Consider the following 19,582-nt stretch of genomic DNA (forward strand, 5'->3'; position numbering starts at 1 on the left):
TGAGTGCAACAAAGTTATATTTTTTGTTTGCTTAAAACTTATGACTTCGCTTTAATTTTGTTAGAAACAAAAGACTAAATTAGAGAAATGATTTGTATATTATTGAGTGTGTGTTTAAGTTGTGTGGAATGATACAATACAGAAAGATATTTATAAGGGCTAAGAGAATTGTAATAATAAAGACGTAATATTCTATAATAAATATTCAGATATACTAAATAATTCTAATTGATCCTAATTATATTCTAACAAATTTCCAAGCAAACATTCAAAGTTTTTTTCCTTTTCCCCTTCTTATAACATTTCTTTATCCTCTCTTTAATAATCTTATGAGGATAATAATTTATCTTTTCTTTCAACTGCTATTATAGATAGATGAATAACATTTAATTTGAGAGAAGTGACATAATAAACAAGTGATGACACAAAAGTATAACCACATAATTGAAGAGAATTAATAAACTTGTACAAAGCACATGCCATATTCAATAATTGTATAGCCATTGAAGTAAACATCAACGTGAATTTGTCCCCAAGCAATGGGCAAGGAAAAGGTAAAATGTAGCACGTAAATGAGGTTTGAAGACACTTCATTTTCTCAATTTTCATTGTCACTCCTTATTAATTCCTTTTAGCCAAAACATTTGTTAATCATATATAATATACAACTAAATGTGAATGCATTATTAGACTTTGTGTAAAACTGAAGACAAGAAATTCAAGTCAGAGAAAAATAATTAGGTGTATATAAATGTCCATGTCTCTTGTAACTTGTAAGCTGAAACTTACAAGCATATATGAGCTAGCCCATGTGAGAGTGACTAGAGGGACACCCCCAAATTTGATTAGGAGCATGACCCATTTTTCTTTATTCCTAAAGACCCAAATATTTTACAAAAAAAGGCCCAAATATATTACAAAAAATACTACCCCATAACCTAGCAATGTGTCCCACTCTCCCTCTATCAGATACAAATTTGAGGGCCCAAAAAAGAAAGAAAGAATGTATTACACTATTAATGATCAACATTTTTAAACTTACACAAACGAACAAAAAAAAATTATACAAAAAAATCAGATAACAAATTAACTATCGGTATATCGGTATAAAATATATATTAAAATATAAATAAATAATAATTAGTTTGTTAGTTGATTTTTGGTGTGCATATAATATTTTTATTTTCCTATTTACAGTACACTAAAAACATTTGGTGCAAAATATTAAGGTATAGGAACGCCAGTAATTTTAAAGTAAGAAAGGAATAAAAGAGTGTAGTTATGATAAATAATAACTATTAGATGAAGTAAATCATATAGATATAAGTACATAATAATAAAAGTGAAATGAATAAGGCGAATTTATAAAATTAGAATGATTTAAGTGATTAGTATGGTAAAATCATTCTAAAGACCATTAAAACAAGATAAATATAATATTTATAGTGTTCAACAACAAAATCATGTAATTTTACTTATTGTTTGTTTGAATGTCTGTATATTTTTTAGTTATTAGCTTTTTAGACTATTTTAGTGTGATATATTTTTTGTTTAATTTATACTTATTTTTTATGTATTGTCAAAAGAGATCATTTACAAATTAAATCCTTATTCCCGAACTTTGGATTGAGTCTCTAACAATGATCTAAACAAATAGTACACTAAAAAGTAAAAACTCATATCTCAGATGAATAATAATAATAATAATAATAATAATAATAATAATAATAATAATAATAATAAACATTATTTCTAATTATGCCATTTTATTTTCGTTCAGTTACAAATTACAATACTTACTTCCCACTAGTAAATACTAAATACACATAGGATTGAACATTGATGTACAAAAAGTGATGTATATGAAAATGAAAAGGAATTGAGAGTATATTACCATATTATATGGGTGAATAGTCATCTTCACCGGGAGCAGAAGAAATAGAAGACAAGACAACAAAAGTACCAAACAAGATTGTGACAATGGCAGTGAAGTTAACAAGGAGTGCCTCCGAACCATATTTAGCCACACCTGCTGAACTCTCCAGGAATGTGAGCTTCTCTAAGAACCCAAGAGAAGCTGTCCCAAGTGCAAGCACATACACTATCAGCCCAAACAACACGTGCCATGGGATTGATTGGCTCCTTAGTGATTCACTCCCTCCAGGATAGAAAAACATCACAAACCCAAATATCCACTGCATGCAGGTGTATTAATTAAAGAATAAATCTCATTCTTATCAAGGACAAAATTGGTCTAAAACAAACTTGTCCTCCACCATTATCTAACTTGAAATCTTGAGAAGTTACTTTGTTATAATAGAGATTATACTTCAAAATCATTGTGACAATCAGATCGAACTAAACTATATGATTAATTATTTATTGAGTAAAGTATCATTTTTGTCTTCAACGTTTGGGGTAAATCCTATTTGTGTCCCTAACGTTTAAATAGTCATATTTGTATCCCTAACGTTTGTAAAAGTGATTCAGTGTTATCCTGCCGTCAATTACACATCATGAGCGCTTTAGTTTGAGTTTTAAAAATCTCTTCTTAAAGTTAGAATACAAATGTTTGGGATAGAATCGATGATCTACTCCCAAAAATAGCTCATCAAATGTTGAAACTAATTCCTACAATATTTACATAATTCACTTTTCTAGGGATATAATTGAATCTAAACACAAATAGTGGGTATAATATTAAAATCGAACATATCCAAGCGAGACCTAATTGAGAATGAATACATCCAAGTGAGAATAATTGAAAAATATAATATGATTTGTTAGTATAATTGATAGTAGGATAACATTGAATCACTTTTATAAACGTTAAGGATACAAATAGGACGATCTAAACGTTAGGGACACAAATAGGACTTATCCCAAACGTTGGGGACAAAACCGATACTTTACTCTTATTTATTTAATTTGTCACAGCTTAAGATTGATATCATGTCATTTTGACAAGCCTTATTATAACAAAATTTCTCACTGTGTATTTTTCTTAATGCATGCCAAACTCTTTATATGCATGTAGGTTTAACTGTTTAAGGTTTAATTAGTCTAAGATTTCAATGGTTTTACCTGAATCCCATAAAGGGAAATAACTCCAATGCCAAGCCATGAATGCAAGCTGTACATATTGGCGATGCCACTTTCATTATGATTCTTGAAGGCAGCACAAATTCCAACTATTCCAAGTACTAGTGCAATTGCATGGAGAATAAGATGTATCAACTTCTTAATTTCCTTCTTCAGGGGTAGAGCTTTGTAACTTATGATAGCTACAAGTAACCGAAAAATATAAAGGGAAAAAAATATGAGACCTATAATAATTATGCAAGTTGAAGACAAAATAGAGAATTGTAGAAATAGTTACACATTAGTTCATAAAACGGTATCTTGTGAAAGTATTTTGATTACCTTCACCTCCCATGATTATTAATCCAATTAGCATAAGAACAGGATGGATCTGTATCAAGAAAAAGGAATACGTAAGATTAGGGGTACTTCACTAACTATATATTGACATTTATATATAATAATAGTCACTAATATAAGATATATAAGGGCTTAATATAGATTAGTAACTTCAACTTGTGTAATATTATATGATTATCTTGTGTTATATATAAATGATTGTATTAAAAACTAAACCCAGTCCCAAACCAGTTTAGTTACTAATTCATCAATGTAATGGTAGGAGAAAAAAAATAACAAAAGCATCTAAATAAAGTAGTTTAAGCCTTTAAGGACTAAGGAGTACCCTTTGCCTCATTTATTATTTGATTTGAAACCACATGAATGTGTTAGTATATGGAATTCACACCGAAGAAATCGAAGGATTAAGCATGTGGAGCCTGCAAGCAATGAATTGTTGGGACCCCTTTTTTATGAGGGTTGGGGCCGATAATAAATAGAAAAGATGGAAAAAAAACTTTAAGAGCATTTTTAAAATATTGTTAAAGTAAACAAAAAAATATGTGAAACTTTACAAGATTGAAGTAAATACTAGTATGAAATACTAAGCAAAAACTGAGAAAAATGGTGGTAGATATGTAAAGTGTAAAGTGTAAACTGTCCACAAAATATACAATATTAGTCTCTAATAACTTTAAGGTAATCAATCACTGAAACCATGGAACTCAAACTAAAGGCAATTGTTTAGTGTGTCTTGCTTTTAAGGTTCAAATGCCAAATTCAGTTAAGGTTCATTCAACAGAGGACCAAACGAAACAGAGTAAGAATGAAGAAGAGCCATATATCAATACATCATAGTCCCAAAAATAATAGCAAATAGAGAGTAAAGAGCAAGATGAAACAAGAAACATACATTGAATATGAGATTTTTGTTGGTAGCTTCCCAAGCTAAGCCACCCCTGAAGTGTATGTTCCAAAACAAGACCATGACAATAGCAGCCACTGCTAGAAGGTGAGCCACAAAGGTAAATGGAAGAGCAGAAACTCCCAACCCCATCTTCTTCAATGTTTTCTCCTTTTGTCTCCCAATCTGAGAAGTAAGAACTCAAGTGAAGTAATAACTGATAAGCTTGAGGTGGAGATTGGAAGCACCGATACTATAACTGAAGTTTCTAAACTTACTGACTTCTAGATGCTCGCCACGTAGCTTGTTTTCATTGGAAATTTGAAGCAATTTTGTTTTGGCCTCGTGTCTCTTCTGTGTGCGCTACAATTTTTATTTAGTTTATTGCATTATTTTAGTGGTGTGTATTACTATTTTTTGAAAGCACAAGTTATAAGAACGAAACATTGGAGGAAAAGAAAAATTACTCTGAAGCACGAATACGATCTCTCAATCTTAAGATTTGGATATGCACACACTTGACACATTTTTTTACATGAAGGTGGTGTCTAAAATTAGGTATTGAAAATAATTTTAAAACACAAAATACATGCTTTACTCTTTTTTTTTTTAAGGTCTCAAATTCTCAATACATACTTTTTTTTTAGTACAGTATTTTCAACTTGACACGCTAAGAACTAATTCATCGCGGATTTAAACTATATTTAAGAGTTTGCTGCTAGTCAATCTTTAATACTTATTTAAATTAATGAATAAATTAATTACTCGATTAATTTAAATTAATTCTCAATACATATATATTTTTTTTGTTGCCTATGATATTCGCTAATTTGAGAGGCTACTCTACTTTGATGACTAGAAGCTTTCTTTCATATGAAGTATCCATGTTCTTTTTCTGTTTTTGTAATTGGACTTGTTTTTTACCCAAAAAAGGGCAATAGTACGAAAATGGTCCACTCCAAACAATGGGCCTATACACAGTAGGCCTCAATAATTTTTTAGTATTTTCTTCTTCAAGTTACAAGAATCTTCCTTTTGTTTTTGTTACAAACAAGAATCTTCTTATGATAAATATTTTTAAATATAAGGTCCAACATATGATAGGAGTATTAGGTTGATCCAATCCAAATAGATTTGACCCAATTGTATATGGGCCACAGCAGCTTGGACTATGTTAGGCAAAATGAGCAAAAGATAAACGTTGAGTGTATAAGTGTACTGTGGGTGAGTGTGACTGTTGTCTAAGATTGGGAGTTGTCTCATTTATCTGACAAAAAAAAAAGAGATTAATGTTGAGTTATTTAAGATCCATACCTTCAATCCATATTGACCCAATAAAACAGAAATAGACACGACCAGAAAATAAAAAAAAAAATTAATCAAAGGAGAAAGAAATGAATTGTGGGTCGAGAAAATAATTAGGAAAATGAATTCTTTTCAAGTTTGGTTTTAGAATACTTCTGGTTAAGTCAAGAATTTTATTACTTTAAAATGTGTTTTTTTTTTCCTTTTTATATATCATTTAATTCAAAAGATAAAGTACTTTTAAAATAAAAAAACATTTTCTTTAATTTAAAGTACTTTTTTTAATGTGAAACATAAATAATTTTCGTTTAATGATCTCGATGACAAACCATCGAACTTATTCATAATTCCTCAAGATTTTTTGGCTTTTGGCTAGGTATTTTAATTTTGACAAAGGAAAGTTATTAACCAATAATTCCTTATCTAGAGAATTCAAGAACTTTGCAATAATGCATCTATCCATTTACGATACCTATCATCCTAGAGGAAAAATGGATAAGCACTTGACAACCGATTACACTTGTCAATCTCTGAAGCTTCGATTGATATGATGTCATTGCATGATAAGAACCATGCAAAGCAACACAAACCAAGCAGTGCCATGGAAAGTTGAATTGCCATAGGCGATGACAACTTTACAAGTTCAGCTGTACAACACAACAACAAACTTAAACTAACTGACGTGAAGCTACACACACAGAAGGCGACACTTCACACTTTTAGAGTGTTATTTTCCAATTTGGTAATCTTTTGGGTAATTTGTTTTAAAACATATAATAGAATTATTATAAACTTCAGGATATTACTGGAGAGCCTGATTTACGCAACTCTGATTTTCCTATCTTAGATGTAGTGATAATCTTTTTTTTCGTTTAAATTTAGAAAATAAATCCACACAGTTCCATAACTGATATGCAAGTAATTACTTAGATTATATCTTCTGATATGTTTGTTTTAACTTGGGCACTATAAACATTGTCCTATTATATGATAGAGTATAAGAAATTCATGGCCCATGCGCACAAAATTTCCCTTTGGTCATAACAAATTAAAGTCGACACTCATTAAAGTGTTGGTATGTTATCCTGTCGGCCTCTCCATATCAGAGAAAGTGAAGATGTTTCTGTGAACATGAAAAGCTAATCGAATGTTTATACGATAATAAATACTATTAAATAGGAATACTTAATGTACAAGTTTTGCATTAAAATGCGGTGTAGTGCCTGCTTAGTAGTATTAGTGCTTACGAATTTACTTAGAGCTTTACATGGGCTCTTCTAATTCCCTTTTGTGAATGAATAAATGATGGTGAATGAAAAGCTGATTTAACTTTACCATTTTGTCAACATATTGTCATGATCTGCAAATAGAGGTGAGACAAGAAACTGCTGGTGTTGTAGCCCTCATATATGGTTGCTAAGAATTAAAGACAAACTCATGCTGATGGAGAATGAATTATTAACTTCTTTTAGGTGTAAAGGATACTAAAATAAGGACTTTTACTAAGTACTTGCGAATACTGAATGAAGAAATGGAAGTAAGGTGGTTTTTTATTGATATATTGAAATGACCAATAGACCAGTTTGGTTGACAATGATGTGTTCATGAATGGAGTGGGGAATTGAATTGGTAAGGAAAGCATAGAAGCTGACTGCACTGGAGCAGCACGGAAGCTGAAAGGCTATCATTAATGATTGATGGGTTCGGAACTTTACTCTATATGCTGGCCAAGGAATTTGGTGGAAGCTACGGTGTACAGATGTTTTCTCTTTAGTCATTAAATTGTACTACCTATTTGCATCATTGCATGCATGTGGTTCACTTTGAGCTGATTGTGACAGGAAAAAAAGGCCCCAGGGGACACTTATTAGCACAGATCACACAACACATTCATTTACTTACGCTACGGAATACCATGTTGTCCCTCAAATTGAGAAATATGGCACATTATGACATTATTATCAACCTATGTAAGAGTAGAAATTGTTCTATTCATTGTAGTACTCATAATTCTCATATAAGAAGTCACTGCGGACTTCACATTTTACGGAATTCAATGTAACTAACTAACCTTAATAAAAGAAGCCATCATTCCAAGTTCCAACTATACTCCTATACGGCTATACCCACCGAATTTAATTTTACACGTGGTTAATATTTGAGTAATTTTTTTTCTTGTTCAAACTTTTTTGCCTTACTATGATTACTAATATTTTTCTTATATATTTAGACCAATTTTCTCTTAATATATTAACTATAAGATATAGATTAGTGCAAATTTATTAATTTTCCCCTACTAAGATATAAAATAGATCTATTTCCCTTTTAGTTTTGACATTTTGTTCTGCAAGTTTGTTAAGAATATTAAATATTCTATGAGGAAGTATATGGAGCTAATGGAATATTTGTACAATGTGTACAATAGAGGTTTAGGGATGTCCGATTCAGTATTAGAGATATAATCATTAGTGTTACCTTTTCCCATCAGCTGAAGCTTTTGGAATGAGTGGTATCATGACATGGTATCATGAGTAGTACCCGGATGGTTATTCTGATAGTATGGGTGATGTTCATTTTTTAACTCAATAACCCATTGTACACATTGTACAAATATTCTATTGGCTCCCTAGTAGGACTCATATTCTATATATGTTTCTTATTTTAAGTATTTACTCACTATTAAATAATAAATATTTGGGTCTATCTATTTCAATGGAAAAATAATTGAACTTACATCAAGAGAGATACAGTTCATTATGTTTTTGCATTTGAAAAGATACGCCTGAGAAAATAAAGTTGTATGGGTCAATCTTGTGATTTTATTTTGTCTCGCTCCCTCAGATGACCCCTTCCATTTTCTTTAAAGTAAAAAACAAAAGCTAAAACCAAAAAAGTGAACCATACATTTCAGAAACGTTCCTTTATTTATTTCCTTAGTCCCTTTAGTCTTCCGAAGAAGCTTTTAGTATCAAATTAACTTCTATTAAGTTTGCTAACGATACAAGTTCAGTATAGCATCTAGTACTAGTAACTAAGCCAATAAATCAGAAGGAAGGGATTTGACAAGAGCATACCGACATTTCATTCCAGTTGGTAACTGAATCTGTCAGAAACGTACTTTCAGGTTTCAAATCAACTAGCCAACTCACCAATGACGTGTCACTGGGACTCCTAGGAATCAAACACTGTCAGTCTTCCATAAATCCAAAGTGCAATATTTTATTCAATCATTCAGAAAATCATGTTCAGGTCATGGAGCAAGAAGAACAAAATAAAAGCTGTATTCAAACTGCAATTTCAGGCAACTCAGGTAACACTCACTGAGGCATAACAAAGTTTTTATGCCATCTTATGCTAAATCTAAAAATGGGGTTTGTCCCAGCTTTTACTCAAAACATATTTACCAGGAAGTTTGAAAGATACTGTGGATCCCGTAGATGGTTAAGGAGTATAAAAGCTAACATATACTGGGCATGTCATGCCTATGAACAGATTCTGTATACAGTATCTTACCTTGTTCTCTTCTCCTTTCTATCAGGTGCCAAAGATGAAAAAGCCGGCACTGATGATAGCTTTGGTTCCAGATGGTGCTGGGAAGCCAACAGTTAAACTAGAGAAAGTTGCTATCCAGGGTGGATCCTGTTTATGGGATAAACCAATTTTTGAAACAGTTAAATTCGTTAGAGACACAAAATCAGGAAAACTACATGAAAAAATCTATCATTTCATCGTTTCAACTGTAAGCTGTAGACTTGTAATTGCATACTATATAGTCTACCGGACTAGGATGTCGAATGGAGGGTCTAACCTTAAACCTCCCCTGCAGGGATCTTCAAAGTCTGGATTTCTTGGAGAAGCCTCAGTTGACTTCGCTGATTTTGCTGCAGAAACTGAGCCACTGACTATATCTCTACCCTTGAAGTTTGCCAATTCAGGAGCGATTCTACATGTTAGTACCTTCTGTCTCACTCCCTTACTCGTTTATTCTCTCTCAACATGCACACATTATTCATTCTCTTAATGTTGGCATCTATCTATTCAAGAATCTAATCTTCGGGGGAGATTTTAACATTAAGTCATTAACAGCCTATATAATACCATCATATTGCAAAACATAATACCTCACATAATTGTTGAGACAGGTGACGATTCAGAATATTGAAGGATATACAGATCAAAGGTGAAAAACCAATCAACAATTCCAGTGAAAATAATCTGTTTTAAGTTTATTTATTTTGCTTTCTTGATTTTATATCTGATGTGCTTGCTCACTTTTCACCTCAGTTTCAGAAATGGAGTAGACGGTGGAGGTGGAAGCTTGAAACACCAGCAGAGCAATTGCAGTACAGATGACAGTTCCTATAATGCTGAAGTATGACCTCTTTCTCATATGAGATGAATATATATATATATATATATATATTCGTCATTTTATAGCCAGCACTTTCTATTCAACAAAGTTGAAAATTTTCTAAACAAAAACTATTTAGGAGGATTAGTTAAGAAAATAAATAATGTATATGTTTAAAGTAATAAAAGTATTATTAGCATTTTGCATTATGGGAACTCAGCAAAATGTCACCTTTGAATAATCCAATGGCATCACTCTTGTGCTAACTTCATGGCAGGATTCTTCTAGGCTATTACTATTACCACCGCCCATCAGAACGACTTCAATGCCATCAAATGGAAGAGTTGAAGTCCCTGCCTCAGAAACCCATAGGCATAGGAGGTCAAACACAGAGGTGTCAACTGGTTCAGCGTCAGATGGGAATTTGGGTGACTGGACTAACAGCTTGGAAGATAATCTTCCCAGAGAAAGATTGCTAATAGGGCCTCCTGATAGTACCACTGAAAACCTCAAGACAGAAATTGCTTCTCTAAAGAGACAAGTAGAAGTATCAGAACAAGAGCATCAATCACTTCAGAAGCAGTTAGAGAAAGAAAGCATTCGGGGACAAAATATGGCAAGACAGATAATCCTCCTAAGAGAGGAGAGAAATATGCTCAAAACAAAATATGAGCAGCTCAATTCCCAGCAGAACCTTGATAATGAGAACAAAGCCTCAAAATCCTTGCCGTCTGAGATTGAAGATACTAGGCTTCAGTTAGAAGCATTAAAGGAAGAGCTTATACATGAAAAATCTTTTAGTGCCAGTCTTCGCTCACAGCTCCAGAAGACACAAGATTCAAACTCTGAACTGCTTTCGGCAGTGAGGGAGCTTGAAGCAGTGCTGGAACTAAAGAATAAGGAAATCTTGGACCAGATTGACAAGCACAGTGATTGGACAGAAATAGACCTCTTGAGGCAGAAAATTGCAGATCAGAATCGTGAAATCGACACTTATAGTCAGCAACTTGATGAGTTAAACGAGCATATAGAAGTGCTCACTTCGGACTACGAGCTATTGAAGAGGGAAAACCTGGATATCTGTTTGAGATTAAAGAAAGTAGAAGCACAACATAAGATGTTACAAAATAAACATTCAGCTTCGTTGACTGCCATAGAACAACTTGAATCACAGGTAGAGATATTAGAAGAAAAGATAAAGAATCGGGAAGAGGAATTTTCAGAGTCTTTGGTCTACATCAATGAGCTTGAAAATCAAGTCAATAATTTGGAGAGAGAACTGCAAACACAGGCAGACAAGTTTGAAGAAGATCTCCATTCTTTGAAATGTGCGAAGATTGAGCAAGAAGAACAGGCCATGAAAGCTGAGGAGGCCTTGAGAATGATGACACGCAATAATGCTCTCATATCTGAGCGTTTTCAGGATGAATTTCGAAGGCTTTCAGTTGAAATGGCATCGAAAGTAGAAGAAAATGAAAAGATGATCGTTAAAGCCAATGCAGAAGCTGATGAATTGCAGAAGCAGAACAAACTTATGGAAGAAACACTCCAGAAATGCAATCAAGAGCTCAGGCTAATTACAAACCAGAACGATTTGAAACTGCAAGAGCTCTTGAACCAAATAAACTCAAAAGAAAAAACAGTAGAGATGTTGACACAAGAACTTGAGGGTAAATCTAAACAACTTGAAAATGTGCAAAGCCAAAAGGATGAAAAGGATCACGCATTATCAAAGCAAATTCAGGTTCTTAGGATTGAAATTAAGAAGCTGATGGTAGAAAAGCACGCATTTTCTAAAGCAAAGCCAACAGAGCAAATGACCGAGGTGGTATTGCAAGGGAACCAAGATGTGGATAAGATACTTGGTACCCTGATGACAGAAGTGGAAATCTTGAAGAACCATCACAATGAATTGACAAATATCCTGCAGAAAGAACATGCTGAGAAAGAAAATATGTGCAAAACAATATCTCAACTAGAAGGAGAGCTTAAGAAGAAAGAAGCAGAATTAAGCATTATGGAAAAGAAGCAGAGGAATAACAAAAGACAACCAGCAGCAGCAAACATGAATATGACTCCAAGAGACAGCGAGCGTTGTGGTGCATCTCCTTCCAATGAGGAACAGCTGAAGACATCAAATTCAGAATGGCACAAGGTATGTCCAGCTTCAATTCTTGAAATCATAAAGAACATAAGTTTCTATCACATATTAGGGCATGCATGCTTCAATACACACACTGTTAGACTTGATGCTAAATATTTACTGTGTTGTTATATATGAACACAAGGGCATGGATGCTGGAAATACTGCTGATGGGTTGGAAGAAAAAGGAATAGGCAATTTGGCTGAGAAAAAAGTTTGCCAAGCACTGCACAGAAGGTAAAAATCGAATTCATTTCTGTCCATCTAAACTCCAGGTTCTCTTGAACACATCCATGAACTTCAATATATTCATTAAAATTGAAAAACAAAAAAACTGCAGCTTGGGATGAAGAAATCAAATTTCTATTTATGTTGCACATCATCCAGGAACTAATTGTTGCTTTCTTTTGCCTCCATTTTACTCTGACAGTGATGCGAAAACTTGCTTGGCAAATGAGGTGATTCTCTTCAATCATGATCATAGTGGTCGGTGCCACACAAATGAATTATTGAATGAAGTGGCACTCCTAAAGGAAAGGAATAAATATATGGAAAATGAGCTGAAAGAATTAGAAGAAAGGTATTCGGATATTAGTCTAAAATTTGCAGAGGTAGAGGGAGAAAGACAACAACTTGTTATGGCTCTACGTAGTATCAAGAATGGTAAGAACTTGAATTCTTAACAGGTGTTGTTACATAATCACATTATAAAGCATACAAGGGCCATGAAGGAGGCAACAGGATATCTTAATCACAATGGGTTCTACTAGAGGTTTGAGACCTTTATAATGTATGTCAACCAAAACTGTCACTTGATCAGAAATATCATTTCCAGTATTTCTCCTCAAACGATACATGGACAATGTGGTTTGGGATGTTGCTTCATATGCCTATGTAGCAAATGTATGTCATCAGTTTGATCATTTTGGCATATAAATATGAGAACAATACACAGACAAATGAAAAATGATGTTCAGAGGAAAACTTTTGGTTGAATAAAAGAGAAAAAACAACTCAAAAGCTATTGCCTATTGAATCCAGAAAACCATCATCTTAGCTGGTACTGGTGCTTTTCAGAAGTTATTGTAATAAGCAAATTTTGGGAGTTCCTATTTGTATGTTTGATGTAATTAAAACAATGTCTTGTATCATGGCAAAAGCTAGCTTTAAAACGCAATTTTTTTTTCAGGGGGGAAAGGGTGGTATTTTTCACAGGTTATGTTCCTATGAATTATGCAGCTTTCCCATTTTAAGATGCGACTACCATTAAATTTATGAACGCACTGACATTGAATTGATGAATTTATTTCCATCACTTGAAACCTGCATACTTCAACTAACATTCATATAAATCAGAAACTGCCATAGTCATTGACTATGAGAATCTGTGAAGTGGTACAGCAGCAAAATAAAGACGATGTATACCTAGTCCTGAAAGCATCTTTTTTTTTTTAAGGAAAACAACCTTAGTGTATGAAACTTTCTATTGTGCAAGAATTTCATTGTAATTAACGTTTCAAAGCAAAAAACCTTTCAAAGGTTATACCCATCAAATGTATAATAGTAAATCTCCATTCGTTACTTCAATGATAGATTATTGTGCCCGATACCGTGACTGATCTCTATCACTCCAGACCAGCTTAGTTTGGCTTCCACTTCCTTTCCTCCCAAAAGTAAGTGTCTGCAGTGACCAAATGTCGATGAATAATAGAACAGAAGCGTAGTATGGATATCAAATACTAAGCTAAACTTATAAAGGACACAATTGTAACTTGCAGGCATCTTAATTTTTAAGCAATTAGCATTATTGCTGAAATGAAGATGGCGACATAAAGTTATAAATATCTACCGTTCTGGACGAAGACTATCCCCCGTGAAAACATCACACCCACAGTGTTACATTATTTTATGCATTCATTAACATGCTTGGTGTAAGGCAAAACCCATAAACAAAATCGTATTTAGAACTCTACTTTTCCCGCCACTTTTTTCCATAGAGCAGTTAAATATATTATATACAATTCGAGTATTGTCAGTTTACTAGTCTACCCCACATAACAGAAAACTCTTAACAGAAAGAGAAAGACACTATCCTGTTGGACTTACCTTGGTTGATATCTTATCATTTGGAGTATGTGAGGGTAGCGAAGCAGAATATTTTCCTCTCTTGACTGGTTCTGAAGATTGCCCAGATTGCTTCTGCCTTTTCTGTTGAATGTTTCCGAGAGTCTCACCGGATTGGTACTTGAACAACTCAATTATTGAAGGACTTCTCTTAGAAACGGTGGACGTGTTCCCTGAGTACCCAAAACAAGGAGCAGATTTCCCACTTGAAAACGATTTTTGACGCAATTTGCTCTTCTCTTTAAACCTGTTCATAAATTCTGTTGTCCAAGGTGAATTCACTGGATTAGTTGACCAGCGTGCGCGTGAAAGTGGAGTTCTCCCCAAATGTGACATTTCCTCCTGGAAGGGTAATCTTTGTAGGTTTCCCATAGATGTCTGAGCTAAACCCTCTTCGAGAATGTTTTGACCATGCTTGAAACCAAGAGGTAGTACATCTTTCCCAAAATCTGGTTCAGCATAGTTATCAACTTCCTGTGGTGTATTTTTTGAAGATCTACATGCCATTGATGGGTTGCCTTCAGGGTGAAAGTTATCATCGAATGACAATCTCCTTGCAATTTTGTTCTTTCTTATGTGATCTTTCTCGGTTTCAATCGTCAAACTTGGGAACTTCATGAAATCCGAAACAGAGAAGTCTTTATCTAATAAGGGAAAATCAGTGAAGTTAACCACCTCACCTCTAATGTCTTCATGCATCTTCTTAGAATCACTTGGTTTATGCCAATTCAGTTTTGTGCTGATCGTTGCAGTGTCCAGCATATCATTTTGAGCAAACTCTCTATTTTTTAAAGTTGAATGGGGCTGTTCCACCTGCAGTTCTTCATCTTTGAAGTTCCATAGATCACACGAAGACTGGGGAAAGCTGGCAGGGTTTCTCATTGTAGTCATGCTGGATCTTTGCTTTGGCTCGAAAAATTCTCCCATAGGTAAACTAGCCTCTGCCAACTCACTGGATCTCCCAGCATCTTTTGGCATACCAAGATCACAGAATTTTGGCATAGCAGAGGAATCCGGAACAGCCTCAACTACTGGATTTAATGTGTTGAATTGCAACAACTCCTCAAGACGTAGTTCATCCATCTGGTGACTACTTGCATGAGTTTTCCTTTTTCTTTGATTGTCAACTTGACGATATAGAGAACACTTATCTGAGTCTGGTTCTGATGACACCGAAGAGGAGCAGTCTGTCATTATGGATTTTGAATCCTCCCGCTCTCCATATTTACAGAAAACACTGAACAGAGAAATACTTTCTTCTGGAACGTTGTACTTTTCTAAAACATGCATCCTTTGTTCATGTGACCAACTAAGAAACTCATTGAGCGTGACCCCTGAAGATAGTATACAGTGTGCCGTTAAAGGATTTACTCCAGGAAATTGTGTAAGAAATGATTCTGCAAGAGTTACTGACTCAGTCATTTTAGGATACAGACCCATTTTCGATTTGGTGACACTCTTAATGCAGCTTATTATAACTTCGGTTGTCAATTCTGGTGAGTAAGAGAAGAAGATCTGTAAATCAATTCCCAAGCTTGATGCTGCAGCATAAAGTGCATCTGAGAATTCCATTACAGTTGAAAGGAAGTTATATTCTCCCTCAAAGACCTGAAAAGATAAGAAAACATATGAAAACACTAGTAGATAAAGTATGAAGCTCAACTAACAAGCACCACAACAACGACTCTCCTATTTTAAGGATCATGTTTATATCATATAAAATGCAGATTCGGCAATTTAATTTTGCCTGTTCCCTCGTGTTAACTGCCTACTGTCTTCCAAGCATAAAATTCCCCCTTCTACACGAGGTGTATATTAGATTGTCTGCTCATTGAGATGCTGTTCTTCTAAATTGTCTATAGGAAGGTCCTAAAATGGGAAAGCTGAGGCTGAGATAGGAAATTAAAATTTCGCCCAAAAGGCTTCACAAGTAACCCCTAAAGAAAGCATCTGATTAACAAGTCATCGACAAGCAATTGATCACCTTCGAACTTACTCGATATTGCAGTATTTTGTGGAAGTTGAGCCAGAAATAAATATTAATACGCACGTATATAAGTATAGTACAACTTATAAAAGTGAAATTACCAAAAAGCAGCCGCGGAAGTAAAAACTCAGCATTGTCAGAACATCTGCTGCAATATTCTCAATATATAAATGCAAGCTTGAAGATGCTTCAGTGACTGGTGTTGCTTTCATCGCAAGATTTGTACTATCGTACCATGCCAAGCAAATTGCAGAACTTAGTATGATATCTACAGGTAAATCCAAATCACGTTCAACAACTTGAATTCCTCCTTTCTCCATCCCAAGAATTACTTGGTAAGAGCTTCTTCTAGAGAATATCATTTCCTTATCTACGTTTTGAGTATTCACAATAATAACTGATCCGGTAAAAAGCTCCATGCCTTGATGACCATGGTCAGTTTTCAATGCAGCTATTAGTGGCACAAAATCATCTGCTTCAGCTGCAACACGTGAAAATTCTATGTTGGCAGGTGTAAATTCTGGAACCCGAGCATTAGCATCTGTAGACTCTACTGCAAAATTACATTCCCGGCTAATAGTTGCTTTTTGAGGGTTTAAGAAGTAATCAAGACTGCTGATCTCTGACACAGACTTAAATAACCTAGAAGCCCTCTCAGCACCTTTTTCAGGTAATGGCTCTTGACTCTCTTTTGTAGAAGATCCACGTTCCAGTTGTTTGACTGAAGCAAATTCTGTAAGACTAATGTCAAGCAGAGACATATTATCAGAAAGCAACTTCTGCAACTCTTCACTTTGATTATTGTCATGATCATCTGTAGTATCCTCAGATAAAACAAGATCAAATACCGATTTTCCATCCTCACAAAATTTCTCTATGAAACCTTGGTTCTTCAGATCTATCTTGGCCCATATGTTCTGATGCCAACTAGAAATTTTGTAATTGCATTCATCTTCCTCTAGTAGATCCCAGTTTAAGTATATTCCATCAGATGCAGATAGGGGACGGGTCTTCAAGTTGGAAAAAAGTTCTTGAATGATATCATGCAGAGCTATAAGCTTTTTGTAATCAGAGATAACAGGTACAGGCAATGATTTGAATTTGTCATCCATTAGTGCCATCTCATTGCTGACAATCAATTCATCAAAATTCTTTAAGTTAAACTCTTTCTCGAACATCCAGTTAGTTGATTCTAGAATATCTGATGATGATTTGTGATAGAAGGCTTCAATGGTTTGAGTGAAATCCTCATCAAGGAACACAAATTCTTGAAACGTTACTAGATTCATGAACAAATTTAAATCGGCCTGAGATGTACCCTCCAGGGAACCAAAATATTCAGTTTCCAACATGTTTATAAGATCACTCTCTGGTGACATGGGTGATAACACCAGGCTTTGCTTTGATGTGCACTCATCAGAGAAAAGTTTCACCATATTATAACTCATAGATTTGTCATCCGTGATGGATTGGCACTCTTCATCAAAATTAAGAGATTTGGTGAAATCAAAGTACGTGCCAAGAATTTCTATCAGAGATAAGCACGAGGGAATTCCCAAACTTTCTTCGTCCACTTCTAAATTCAGAAACATGTTTTGGCCTGAGTGCGAAGGGTGACGAGCAGAAATGTTATCTTCAAAAGAATATGCATCCTCCACTTTTAGGTACTCTGAAATAGCATTTTCAGCACGAGGTACTGCTTCTAGAGCCTCGTAAGGAAACTGCATTGATGGCTCAGGCTTGAACATTTCCTGTTCAGAAAACAGAACAAGTAATTCTCTGTGAATTTCAAAGATGCGCATATGAACAGTTAAAATCTTCGTTAATGAATGTCATTTTCCCTAAATGTCTATGGTCTGTAAAACGGTGAAGGTTGGACTATAAACTTCTGTTGTACTATAAAAATCATACCAAATGAGACAATACTTTTACCCAAATGAATCGGATATTATTTAATTTTGACTGAGTATGTAAAGTAAATTCAAGCTTACAAAAAGAAAATAACATAAATATTCTAAACACAACTTACAGACTAATTTCATGAAGATGTTTTATAGTTCAAAATACAAAGTGATTATGTAAGCGTGCTGCACGTATAGTGTTGTTACCAGGCAATTTTCAACCTCCGGCATTTGATCCAGCATTTGCACCCACTCCCTCTCAGTGAAGCAACCAGTGTTCTTTAAAATCCAAAGAGAAAATAAACAAATAGGGATGTAATCCGAAATACATAACAAATTACAACAACAAATATTAAAAATAAGCATCTCTCACCAATAGTGCATCTAGCTCAGGTGTTTCGAATTGAATCACTTTGTACGCGTTCGTGCTCTTATCACTACAATCAATTCTTTTAGTCTCCTATGAACAATAACACTAAGACTTTAGCCATAAACCAAAAATAAAAGGAAAAAGAAACGAAGAGAACAAGAATCACGTAGCTACCTTCGGAAATTCAGTATCAGCTTCGGAGCAAACATTTCTACAGCTCTGGCGTCCATCCTCTTCAAATGACGTCTCAGCTTCTTGCTGAAGAGCAATCAAATCATTCAAAAAGCACAATCACTTAGAAATGCACATAAATATAGTTTCAGAGCAAAAACTATGGTACTGATGATATAATCCACACAAGGCGCAAGATGTTCACTATTGCTCATCAAACTCATGCAGATGTAAACAAGCTTCTAAGCTTCAGAGGCTCAACTCACCTGGGGATTCCGATCTTCATAGCTTCCGCAGCTGAATGACGAGGAGCGATCTCGATCTCGAGGTGGAGACGGAACAGCAGCTGGATCTTTGAGATCGAGAAGTTCGAGATGGATTTTGTGAGGTAGCACGGAGGAGAGGAAGGTGGAGAGAGCGCCGGCGATCGCCAGTGGTTCAATGTGGTGGGAGACAGGGAGCGTGGAGTCAAATCGCAGGATGTGCACGGCAGATGTAGGCGGCGCGTGGAGGCGAGGGACGGGGAGGTGGAGGAACCGTTGCGACGGAGGGAGAGCGAAGTAGTCGTTGTTCAGAAAGCGAGTTCGCATTATTCCGGCGAAGAAGAATAACGGATTTTGAAATTGAATTGAATTTCGCGCTTTAAATTTGGTATTTATAGCACATAGCATTCGGACCTTGGAGCATCTAATCAATTCGGGTACGAATGTCAATATTCGCTCCTCTGGCCCAAATTGAATCTGAAGTTCGTTGGTTCTATTCTATGTCTAATAGACCAAAATGTGAGTTGTTTTTGTCAATAAATATGTGTAATATTTCATGACCAAAAAACAAAATGTGTGTAGTATATTAATATCAAATGAAAGTTTTTTTTATCTAACTTTAATTGGTTTAATTCATTATTTT

At 34.6% G+C, this 19,582-nt stretch overlaps 3 protein-coding genes across 4 annotated transcripts; 1 reads left to right on the top strand and 2 right to left on the bottom strand.

Moving 5' to 3' along the window:
* Nucleotides 1-1,731: 1,731 nt before the first annotated feature.
* LOC112751785 (transmembrane ascorbate ferrireductase 1) lies at nt 1,732-4,801 on the bottom strand. The gene is made up of 4 exons (XM_029292704.2): nt 4,334-4,801; nt 3,424-3,472; nt 3,085-3,284; nt 1,732-2,195 (listed from the first exon to the last, which is right to left on the bottom strand). The coding sequence occupies exons 1-4, from the start codon at nt 4,475-4,477 to the stop codon at nt 1,899-1,901; spliced, it is 690 nt and encodes a 229-aa protein (XP_029148537.1). The 5' UTR covers nt 4,478-4,801; the 3' UTR covers nt 1,732-1,898.
* A 3,539-nt stretch (nt 4,802-8,340) lies between these two features.
* LOC112751786 (uncharacterized) lies at nt 8,341-13,306 on the top strand. Of its 2 annotated transcripts, none has more exons than XM_025801043.3 (8): nt 8,341-8,939; nt 9,168-9,368; nt 9,456-9,578; nt 9,772-9,809; nt 9,914-10,001; nt 10,258-12,135; nt 12,269-12,360; nt 12,554-13,306. In XM_025801043.3, exons 1-8 carry the CDS (start codon nt 8,871-8,873, stop codon nt 12,804-12,806), a joined length of 2,742 nt encoding a protein of 913 aa, XP_025656828.1. In that variant the 5' UTR covers nt 8,341-8,870; the 3' UTR covers nt 12,807-13,306. The 2 variants fall into 2 exon arrangements, with proteins under 2 accessions (XP_025656828.1, XP_072074182.1); XM_072218081.1 differs by having other exon boundaries at nt 8,400-8,939; nt 10,269-12,135.
* Nucleotides 13,307-13,586: 280 nt separating this feature from the next.
* LOC112749416 (protein SHORTAGE IN CHIASMATA 1-like) lies at nt 13,587-15,849 on the bottom strand. Its single transcript, XM_029292705.2, has 2 exons — nt 14,230-15,849; nt 13,587-13,804 (listed from the first exon to the last, which is right to left on the bottom strand). Exons 1-2 carry the CDS (start codon nt 15,817-15,819, stop codon nt 13,718-13,720), a joined length of 1,677 nt encoding a protein of 558 aa, XP_029148538.1. The 5' UTR covers nt 15,820-15,849; the 3' UTR covers nt 13,587-13,717.
* Nucleotides 15,850-19,582: the final 3,733 nt, after the last annotated feature.

The sequence above is a fragment of the Arachis hypogaea genome, chromosome 15 (genome assembly GCF_003086295.3).
Source record: "Arachis hypogaea cultivar Tifrunner chromosome 15, arahy.Tifrunner.gnm2.J5K5, whole genome shotgun sequence".
Taxonomy (NCBI): domain Eukaryota; kingdom Viridiplantae; phylum Streptophyta; class Magnoliopsida; order Fabales; family Fabaceae; genus Arachis; species Arachis hypogaea.

Excerpts from the sequence above, each read along its gene's own strand:
- LOC112751785 (XM_029292704.2), bottom strand. The coding sequence starts at position 4,477 with ATGGGGTTGGGAGTTTCTGCTCTTCCATTTACCTTTGTGGCTCACCTT. Across the intron at positions 3,473-4,333 it reads ACAAAAATCTCATATTCAAT|ATCCATCCTGTTCTTATGCT; the intron begins GTATGTTTCTTG and ends TTCTTGATACAG. Across the intron at positions 3,285-3,423 it reads AATAATCATGGGAGGTGAAG|CTATCATAAGTTACAAAGCT; the intron begins GTAATCAAAATA and ends GGTTACTTGTAG.
- LOC112751786 (XM_025801043.3), top strand. The coding sequence starts at position 8,871 with ATGTTCAGGTCATGGAGCAAGAAGAACAAAATAAAAGCTGTATTCAAA. Across the intron at positions 9,369-9,455 it reads ATCATTTCATCGTTTCAACT|GGATCTTCAAAGTCTGGATT; the intron begins GTAAGCTGTAGA and ends CCTCCCCTGCAG. Across the intron at positions 12,361-12,553 it reads TGCCAAGCACTGCACAGAAG|TGATGCGAAAACTTGCTTGG; the intron begins GTAAAAATCGAA and ends TTACTCTGACAG.
- LOC112749416 (XM_029292705.2), bottom strand. The coding sequence starts at position 15,819 with ATGGAATTCTCAGATGCACTTTATGCTGCAGCATCAAGCTTGGGAATT. Across the intron at positions 13,805-14,229 it reads ATGATAAGATATCAACCAAG|ACACTTACTTTTGGGAGGAA; the intron begins GTAAGTCCAACA and ends TGGTCACTGCAG.